We start from the raw sequence: 11,716 nt of genomic DNA on the forward strand, positions 1-11,716 counted from the left end.
TAATTCATTAAAAGAGAAAAGAGTTGTCTCATTGAAGGATGCATGAAAAAAAATTATGTTACAAAACATGTTCATACAATCGATATTTATAACGATACAGGCTCTAATTAATTACATACATTTTGTCTTAAAAGCATTCGTTAATAAACATAGATACAATGTTTTATTCATAAAAGCTAGAGTAACGAGCTAATTAACACGAGAGAGTTAATTTTAAAATGGCTGGATTTTGAATATTTCTTTTTTAGTATAGAAAATATCTAGTGCCTGAGAATTGTTGCGGTAACTGCACATTCCCAAACAATTTGTATACGACACGGAAGATTATGGCTAAACGGCTTCATTTTAACAAATTTTTTTTCAAAGTTAAATGGTCATTGACTGTACATTTAAAAATTATTTCCTTAACAAGTGAAAACAAACAATTGACTGAGTTAATTGTTGAAATACCATGCATAGTCAGTGTTGATTTCTTTATTACATTACACATACATAACTGATAATCAAGTATAGTACATATTATAAAATTTCCGCCTAATTGGCGCCCTCACGGGTAAACAGTGATGTTTACGAAAAAATGTTTCAAACAAAAGTTGTTTAATTTTGATAAGGAACATTTTTTACATTTAAACTTTTGTTCTATCTCTAACGGTTTACAATATGGGTCCTACGGACCCAAGACCCAATTGACCTATGATGCTCATTTACCAACTTGACCTCACTTTTTACGTTCTGAGTACGCTGTAAAAATTTCAGCTCGATATCTTTTTTCGTTTTTGAGTTATCGTGTCCACAGACGGACGGACGGACGGACAACCGGAAATGGACTAAGTAGGTGATTTTATGAACACCTATGACAAAAGTTTTTTCCTAGCATCATTATTTTTAAGCGTTACAAACTTGGGACTAAAGTTAATATACTATGTATATTTCATATATACATGGTATAATATACACGGTCACCGGAAACGCAGACAGTTTCAAAGTTGTATTTTCTTAAATAGAACACTCTGTAATTTAATTTTCAGGTTCTACGATCAAAATAATGGTGTTTATCATAAGATTTACCTCACTTTAACTTCACGGTTTTCGAAATATTCTATATTTTCTGAAATTATAGTAGTAATTTTAACGAATAATATCTCAAAGCTTAAATCAAAATTGTCACAAAATTATGTCTACAGAATTACAAGTTTTAAACGATATTAACTTGTTTAACTTAAATACAACAAATGGTTTATGTCAACAGTAAATGTAAAACTGATAACTATCAAATACCATCAACTGTCCTATAACAGCTAACTGTGTACGTTTTCATTAAAAACGCACATTTTTAGATTTTAGATTAATAGCTTATATTCAAGAAGAATAACCTTGAAATAGTAAATTAATGTAGTAGGCAATGTAACTATTTTGCCATATTGTTGTCAAGGAGACATTTCATTCTTTACATTCTTTACTTTAATATATCTTTATAAATTATAGTTCATGTGTTATTCTGAAGTATGAGCTATATTGCTGTACAGTTTCATTTAAAACCATTCGCTAGTTTTAGCGTGAAAGCGTAACAAACAAACAAACAAACAAACATTCTTACTTTCGCATTTATATTATATGGAGAAAGAGATTTAGTGGCTACGTTTACAAATCAAGAATATACCGATATTCACTTTATTACGGATATTATGACGCAAATGCAAGAACGCCTATGCGGGAATATCAGGAAAAATTCTTCATAAAAAAGTGTTCTTAAATATGCATCCTTATTTGGCAGAAAAACGTAATTTTCTTAAAGCTAATGCAGAATGTCCCGTACAGCAAGAACTTTCCAACGAAGAAGTCATTGTTTACATGGTCGAAAATAATTCCTTTAGTAGAACGCGATGAAAAATTTTTTTAAACTCAATAGTGCCCATAACACCTTAATTAAAAAACGCCCTATGGTGGGTCCACACGCTACCAACTTCACACAGACTTCTATAGAATTTTGTCTGACAAATCAGTGCAAACAAAAGTCGGTATGATCGTAAAGTCTGAGTTAAAAAAGTCTGAGCACGGAAGTTGGAAGTATTCTCATAGATACTAATAAGTCTGCACGTACATTTCGTCATCATATTAACATTTTTACTCAGACTTTCAGTCAGTACCGATATCTGTACAAACAATATTCTGTATCGTGCAGACGACCCACCATTAGTCTACGACTATCGAGCCGCGTGACATTCTGTAAGTACCTACTAGCCATTACCTCTAATAAAACCTCAAGAAGGTTTAATTATGCCTCAGAAAATAATAACTAGGTAGATCCTTCAATTTTATTAATTTTATTATCTAATTTCAATTTTAATTCAATAATCTCAAGCTTTTAAATGTAAGTAATACGATTTTTCAATACTAATCTATTTCACCGTCCTTGAATAAGAACGGTGAAAACATGTCACCCATTGAATCAGGAAAATAGTTCCATTTTCTTGAAAATGCTACAGCCATGATGTTATAAAACCTCAGAACTATATAGTTAATATATGGTAAAACTGGATATTATGAAAAATAAAAGTTAATAAAACAGACAATAAGGTAGTATTACGAATTTAGAATAGAATTTCAGACGAATAAAGTCTGCTTTAATCTTCAAAAGATTAGCATGTAATACCATGCACAATGGAATGAAGAATACATCCAATAATAGTCACATATTCAATTCGTTTGAATTACGTTTGTTAATCAAAGACTCTATTTTACACATAAAAATAATACTGTATGAGATATTAATTGAATGCTAAGAGCTACGATAAAACTTTTTACAAAAAGAAAACCGACTTCAAAAGTAAAACTTTTCCAAAATCACTACATAGTATAAAACAAAGTCGCTTTCTCTGTCCCTATGTCCCTTTGTATGCTTAAATCTTTGAAACTACGCAACGGATTTTGATGCGGTTTTTTTTAATAGATAGAGTGATTCAAGAGGAAGGTTTATATGTATAATAACATCCATTAAATAGTGGAGAAGTACTGCTATTTTTGAGGTTTCTAATGTGATGTCGTAAATAATTACAGTGTATTTAGTATCAGCATTGCACCCGTGCGAAGCCGGGGCGGGTCGCTAGTAAATTAATATGCACTAAAAATTAAGCAAATAACGATAATATAATGTAATTAAAATTATTGTTATTTTTCTAGTCGGTGTTTGTTTCCTTGGCTGACACCGACTCCAAAGATAACAATAATTTAAATTACATTATAATATCGTTATTTTTTACTTTTTAGTGCGTATTAATTTGTTTTGAAAAAGTTTTACTTTTTAAGTCGGTTTTATTTTTGTTAAAAGTATTTTTTATTTTGAGATTTTTAGTGAATCTGAAGTACACTAATTTGTCACTAAAAAAAGAATCATTGAAATCGGTTATCCTTGATATTGAGTTATTCGTCCTCTTGTCGTAGATACTTAATGCAAATTTAAGACTTTTATGGTTTTTTTATGGATGTCGTTGTGAGAACTGGATCAAAATGAAGTGGAACCACACGGGAAGTACCAGCTTTCAAATAGATAAAGAATCATCAAAATCGATTCACACAGTCGAAAGTTCTGTGGTAACACACATAAAAAAATACAGTCGAATTGTTTACCTCTTCCTTTTTTGTTTGAAGTCGGTTAAAAATGAATCGACATTAACTGTAAGGTACAACACATAAATTAAATTATAAAATCTTAAAAACTCGATTCTAGAAGAAAATCGATTCTATGACTTCTTTATGTTTGAGCCTCAAGCTAATTATACAGTGTGATCATTTCAAAAGTGTACACCTTTAATAATTTTTGACCTGATGTGATTATTGTTTCGAGTGAAAACACGTCGATTTAAATATCGAGGAGGAAGTACAAAAATGACACCTAGAGAATTTCAAGTTTCACCCCTTCGAAATTTCAAATAGCAACCCCTACCTTGTTATACATAATTTGAAATGGCATATAATTTTCTATTCACCTTCATAACAAAATTGAAATCGTTCTCAAGAAAGACTACATAAAAGATGGGAGGTATCCACCTTTGATCACACTGTATAATTATTTATTTTGTATATGATCTCTTGAATCTTTTATTACTCATTTCTTTATGCATACTCTGTAAGATATAACCTGTTAAAACTGTTAAAAAACCACAACCACATATTATCCTTGAATCCACACGCCTTTATTTATCCCGCTTCCTAAATAGCATTTACTTCAACTATCTCAAAAATGCTGATTTTTGCGACCCTTGATTTTGAATATCTAAGGACGTGCACACGTGATTATATGTGACTCTTAAGACAACATTTATTCTATCAAAATAAAGGTTGGTACAAGTATTCAGCTTATTCCGTAAGATTCCTGGTTGAAACCCTAAGATGATTGGACTAGAAGGTGTATACAATAATTGGATCAATAAGGTTTTTGGTAACATTTTGCAAACTCAAATACCTCCAGCTCCAGGTATATGCAATTGCTTTATTTATAGTATTCGTATTCTCGGAATTAATAATAAATAATCGAAGAAAGTGATATAATTTGATAATTAAATTAATCCAATTAAATTAATTTATGGTTTTTTTGTAATCCCCTCCATAGAAACAAATGCATGCTTAACAAGCGTACTGACTTTCAGTGCTCTGTGAATGCATGAATTTTTTTAAGTGTCCCAAGAACAATATCTAGAAAAGTAGGCCTCAGATCGAAAATTTTATAAAGAGCTTTTTCGTTCGTCTTTATAAGCTTTATCAGAAAGTGTGGAATTCTGCCATCAATCATAGAACACCCTGTATTTTACAGAACGTAAACACAAACAACTCCAATACATGAATGACATATAGTTTAGTTTTACTATTATAATTCTGCTTGCTAGTACGTTCGACTGTCTGTTTGTTGAAGATTATACTGCCATTTTAAACTGTGTTTGTTCATTTCCGACAACTATGTTAGTGTGGATTACGTACATACGAGCTTAAGTAAACTTTAATAAATATCAATTAAATATTACTTCAGGTCCGTAGATATATAGAACAATTCAAAAAAAAAACATTAAAGTTAAACATAAGGTACAAATAATATCAACCTTAAATCTAAAATGGCCTTGATGCTCGTACTATCTTAACTTCTTTTAATTTTAAGTTAAAAAGTAAGAAAAATAACGTGTAACCAAATGGAAAAAGTATTTTACCGGTTAATAATAATTTAAACTTTTCTATTAATTTAAAATTTACATACAGTTTCCCTATGAACGTACATAGGAGGAGGTACACAGGATCACAAAGCTCTATAGCCTAAGTGTTTCCTTTGTGAACAGACAATATAAACGTAACCCAACCCTCCGCTTAATTTTATTGCTCAAAATGTGTTCAATTTACTAACACATATAATTATAAACTAGTCAGATCCATAAATAAAAAAATGCTTTACAGTCACTGACTTTTAAACAACATCTTTGTGAATCTATCCCACAAAGTAATTGTGGGGGCGAACCTTTGTCTTTCAGTTGACTACACACTCAATAAATTTTAATTAATGCAAATGACTTAGTTTAATTTCAAGTCTCTGGATATAATGAATATCTTTTCCATTTCTTTATTAATGTTTGTTCAACATACCTCTGGAGATAGGAAACCATGATATTGCATATACCTTACAAATCTTACACCTACTTACAATCAGAATGAATTTAATGGTGATTTGTTTCCAATTTCATATAGAAATTTATTGTATTCGATAAGCTGCATTTGGAATCGATGACGTGGGTAAAACGTAATTAGTGTACTTGCACGTTTCATATGGGAATATAAGTTATAATCTTGAAAACTTGATTATAAAATCGTAACAAGATACACTCTTCATTATTATTATCCTCACTAAACGCCTCAAAATTAATAGTCCAAAGGTACATTTTCATGCTGACGCTTGACGCTGAGTATGAGCTTCAAATTCTTTGTGGATAAAAGCCTATTGGCAAAGAAATCGGTGCATACATTTAAAAAAAAATTGATACAGTTTAACATAGAAACTATGTATATTATGTACAGAGTACGTGTGTGCCATGATTCGAAGGATATAAGGGGTGTATTCCGAAATATACACCAGTATACTGACCAGTGTTACACATAACCTATATAAAATATATTATGGCATATTTATTTATAATGATGACAATATATTTTATAGGTTATGTGCAATACTGGTCAGTATATTGGTGTATATTTCGGAATACATCCAAGAAGTATAGACTTATTTATCATTACGTTATATAGGTTATGTTACAAATGACATTTAATAAAGGTTATGTTTAAACAATGAAAGCATAATAATTTCCAATAAAATTAACAAGAATATTATCGATTTTATGTGAAGGCATTATACGTAATAATTATTTCACTTTATTTTTTTTATTATATTTATATTCTAATATAATAAAACAATATTGTTTTTTGATGAACAAGTAAATAAAATTATTGTTGTAATAAGTAAAATGAACTAAATGCTAATTTAACATTTACATTTTTTTAGTTAGTTAAAGTTTTATTTAGTTAACTCCTCAAAAATACTATAATCCTTTAATTGGTGTAGGGTATCCTATAATTTGGATTTATGTATTTGTTTCATTTAATGATTCGAGAGGACAACTATCCGATTATTTACCGGTAAGTTATTTGGTTAATTAACCGGTAAAATAATGTTCTGAATGAATTAACCAAACATTTTTATATAGTCGATAATTCAGATCAATCGTCAAACCCAATATGCAAATAGCATATACGCATTCTTTCAAAAGCTTTGAAGTTGAAGACAATAAACTTTTGAGAATTTAAAATATGCCAAAGCTTAAGTCTTCAATTTGAAATCATTTCACTGAAGTGTTAGATGAAAAGAATAAATGGATAATACATGTTAGTGTAGGCGCAGCGTGTTGCTGTATTGTTTCATAAAATTTTCAATAGTTTAGAAGCTACGAACACTCTGAGCGATGAGTTAGTTCAAGAAAATTCAGATTCAGCGGCTCCAAATACGTCGAAATACACATCTTGTTCGGTGGGGCATCAATACATCACTTTGTTTTGACGTCAAATTGACAATTTGACAACACACACATCGAACACACGGTCTCAAAACTTGTAACAATATTTTATAACATGCTGTAGTTAGAATACGTCAAACGAAATACTAATTAAAATTTTCTATTAGAATAAATTTGTTGATAAGATTCTTCATTACCTATACATAATATTTTAGTACAGACAGACAAAATTGGAATTGAATTATATCCTTTATAATTGAATATCAAAATTGAATTTACAAGATATTTATATGTTTTAGATCAAAATATCATCAATCTCCATCTTATATCTATCCATGTCATTCTCCAACCAAAATTATTGTTTCAACATTTTCAGTCATTCAAAATATTTCTCATTATATCAACCCTTATAGCTCAGATGGTTATGGTGTAACCATTTCCGTTCGCAATATGCTTAGGGTAGCGGGTTCGATTCCCGCCGTCACAACAAAAATTAATTTAATTAATAGTTGAGATGAGCTGGTGTAGTGCATGGTATATGCATGAAGGAGGTGCACTCAGCCTCTGAAATTGAGGAGCTGATAAATGAAATTATCAGCGGAAAGGTGGTAAAACACATATAATTATCACAATGAGGCTCTTTAGCCTAAGTGTGTCCTTCGTGGTCAGCTCATATAACTTAACCTAACCTATGATTCCCTATTTTAATCAAAATTGGAAAATCTTGAAGGTCAAATTCAAAAATTGTAATTGAACTCCTATTTCATCACATCTTACTATTCAAATGTATTTATTGGCGCTCCCATATTTATCTAGAATTGTGAGCTATTTGATTAGTATTGTGGTATTATTTATTAGGATCCAGGTATTGTGAAGAGGTATTTATTAGAGCTGTATACGAGCGCAGCGAGCTCCACTGCCGATGGCTCCAGCTAGACTGAAGGCTGGAGGTTGAAGGCCAGGCCGAAGACTGAAAGCTGAAAGCCAGGCTAATGGCCGAAGACCAGTCATAGGCCAGAAAAACAGGGTGAAAGATACAATTTATGACCTTTTCCATTTTATACGTCACTTTTTTAATCTTCATATATTTGCACCGAATGATACTATATTACACCGGATCATATATTTAACTCAAACATAAGTCACTTCTTTTGATCGATTTCGCTATATCATCTTATTTTCACCTGTATTATTGGTACCTTCATAGATTGATGTAGATAGGTATTATTCATTTTATACTAATTTCATATTTTTATTGTTTCAGGTAAAAGTTCGATGGAATGGTCAGTTAGAGCAAATATGCTGTTGGCGTGTTGCACCATGGGTTGAAGAATATCTATCGGAAGACGTCTATTATACAACATACTATGGTTTTCGTGTAATATTTGTCCATTTAATACCATGTGTGTCGCTTGTAGTCTTAAATGGTCTTTTATTTCGAGCAATGCGTCAAGCACAGCGTAGACGTGAGATCTTATTTAAAGAGAATCGTAAATCAGAATGTAAAAAGTTACGTGAATCGAATTGTACAACATTAATGTTAATTGTTGTAGTGTCCGTGTTCTTATTGGTTGAAATACCATTAGCCGTTGTCACCATTTTACATATAATATCATCAACAATACATGAATTTTTAAATTATACAATTGCAAATCGTTTAATATTATTTACAAATTTTTTTATAATTGTAAGTTATCCAATTAATTTTGCAATATATTGTGGTATGTCACGACAATTTCGTGAAACATTTAAAGAACTATTTATTAGAGGTGTTGTCGTCGCAAAAACATCAAAGAATGGTACAACTGGTTCCTCACGATATAGTTTAGTAAATGGACCACGAACATGTACGAATGAAACTGTTTTATAAAGTGACTTTCGCATATTTTTTTAATTATGTATTTATTATCGAAAAAAAGGGCACTAAGCATTTTTGTGTCATTAAAAAAAATGTTTATATTAAGCCTAGGTCACCATTTATTAGTTGTTAGTGACTGTCAAAGTACTTATCAAGTCTATTTATGCTCATTTGCTTCTTGAATGAAATTTTCGTCCTACATTTTTATTTATGGCCATGTTGCTCGACGTAGAATTCTATCTACGAACATTCGCTTAAAATTCATTAGTGAAAAACTGAATTTAAGAAAATTTTTTGTTTTTGAAATACCTTTCGCAAAGCTTGAGCAGGAAATACATATAATTTCACTACTTCTTCTTTTATCGTAAAAGTAAAGTTCATCGACATTATTTGAGTTTGCAAATTATTGTTTTGAATGAAATTAATTCTTAGATGGACGATATAAATTGATTTATCGACACAGTTTGTTCGAATTATTGATCTAGGTTTAGAATAAACTTATGTAATTATTTTGAAAAACTTGGTACTAGTTTTGACTCTAACTAACAAAGTTTTTTAATTCGAATAAGTACCTAATCTGTTTTTGATTGCTTCAAGTAACTTTAAATTCAGAGCCAAAAAGTTTACAAATGAAGCAATCGAATGTTTCCATGTTTGTATCCAACTTTTAATGAATAATAATATTTTCAATGAATATTACTTCTAAGAGGAGTGAGTGCAGCAGGAGCAATGACATCCCCCAAAAAGAAATCGTCAATTCCATTTGAAATGTTTTTTTGAAAAGATTTTTATTTCAAACCCACCATGACGGACCAAAATTTGTAAATTGAAATCTGTCCTCTCCAAGATCAAACTCTGATTCGCCACTGTAAAGGAAAAAAAATTGCATCGCTTGAACACTTTAATAATCAAGTTCTTCATGATATGCTAGGAAAATACGACTATAATAAAGGTATAACATTATCAAATTTATACATTCTTGGAAAACATTAACAGAAAACTAACTTTTCAAGCACCCTCAAATGTATAATTAAACAAATACAAACTTATGTGATATACAAATTTAAGGGAACATATTATATGCAATCAACCATAAGGCATTAACTTTTACAAAGCATCTTACTTGTACTTCCATACAAAAAATATTATTGTACCTTAAGAAACCAACGAATCGGATTTTTACACAATGTTCTTAGATATTTTCCCCAGGTATTAATCGAAGGAATAAGATTCAAATAATAAGATTTGATACCCCCCATGGATATTTTTGATAATATGCGATTGTTCATCCCCACTTTCACCTTCATATCCTCTTGCGTCGAGGGTTAAAATAGATAAAAGCAGTCTTTGAAGCGGGTTCTTTAGTTTTTGAGGCGTACACAAAACAACTAAACATTTTTATATATACAGATGACCCATAGGGCATAGTTTGCTAGCATCTCCCACAAAATTAAATAAATTGACCAGAAATTTAGAGTACAATATTATTTTTAGCATACCGTTACATAAATTTCCATTGGGCTAATAAATATTATTTACAAAAACTTATTATCTTCAAAAACTTCACTTCCATTACACTTTGATGAGTGAAAAAGATTACCACTTCATAATCAAGTTTTGTTATGGACAAGTATAGTGTAATAACAAATATGCAACATTTATAAAAGATTCCCAAATGAATATACACAAAAAGCTTTACTTACCGAAAGTTACACACGAAACATCTAAAATTTTACCTGGATAAATTTGTTTATCCATAATTGTTACCTTTTTATTAGAAATTTACTTGAAAACAGAAATAAACACAGAAGTTTTTGTTTGTAAAATGACCGTATGATGTATCCGACGTAGCAAGTGACACTTTTCAAATCGTTCTTTTTATGATTATCTGTCTCAAGTCGTTCGAAAAAAAAAACAGAGAGTAGCGAGAAGGGTGATTTTCACTGTCATTAAGGTATGAAGTGTACCAAAATCGATATCATAAAATACTTTTTGTTGACTTATATACCAGTATTTTGATTACAACGCAATTATTTTCAATAGTTGATTAACCATACCATGACATTTCAAAAAATTTATTCACCAAAGTTTCGTTGTTCACCAAAAAATGATTTTCGGGACCTTTGGCCTTGAATATCTAAGGACGCGCATATAAAAATCAACTCTTTTTTTCATCACTAATTTGTATAAGTATACTTTGACAATTGTATAACACTGGTTGAACAATTAATCTGAAGTTAAAAAGCTCAAATAATAAATGAACCATGCAAATTTCATTAGATAATTAAATCAAAATGCCGAAATAAGACTTAATAAATTTAGAGTCGAAACTTAAGTCCAGGTTATATTAAATAGCAGGGTATAAGAGAAAGTATTTAATAATACTTATATATCATTATAAATTATTCAGAAAAAAGTTCATGGATTAGTTAAAAGTATCTTACAACTGTGGGTTAAGGTAGTACTATCGGTAATAGTCTTTGCATTCAGAATTTAATGAAACTTGGCATAGTTGTCCATTATTATATCATAATTAACCAGTTAAATTTTTAGGAGCCTTCAGAGAACTGAAAATCTGAACGTCCAGTTTTGTGAAATAAAATAAAATCTGTGATTTCCCATAAGGATCAATGTTAAAATATATTTTTTTCAGTTATCTGAAGGCCCCTGAAAATTTAACTGGATAATTATGATACAATAATGGACAACTATGCCAAAGTTCATTAAATTCTGAATTCAAAGTCTATTACCGATAGTACTACCTTAAATACAGATTAGAATATTTAAAAGCAAGTCAATTTTACCATAATGCAAA

The 11,716-nt window shown here is 30.2% G+C and overlaps 1 protein-coding gene across 1 annotated transcript in view; it reads left to right on the forward strand.

The window, feature by feature from the left end:
- Positions 1–8,913, forward strand: part of LOC123292363 (sex peptide receptor) — an 85,721-nt gene extending 76,808 nt beyond the window's left edge. The window contains exon 3 of the mRNA XM_044872992.1: positions 8,308–8,913. Within this exon, the coding sequence (XP_044728927.1) occupies positions 8,308–8,913 (606 nt within the window). The remainder of the gene's footprint in view (positions 1–8,307) is intronic.
- Positions 8,914–11,716: the final 2,803 nt, after the last annotated feature.

This window comes from Chrysoperla carnea, chromosome 2, assembly GCF_905475395.1.
Source record: "Chrysoperla carnea chromosome 2, inChrCarn1.1, whole genome shotgun sequence".
NCBI classification, from domain to species: Eukaryota; Metazoa; Arthropoda; class Insecta; order Neuroptera; family Chrysopidae; genus Chrysoperla; species Chrysoperla carnea.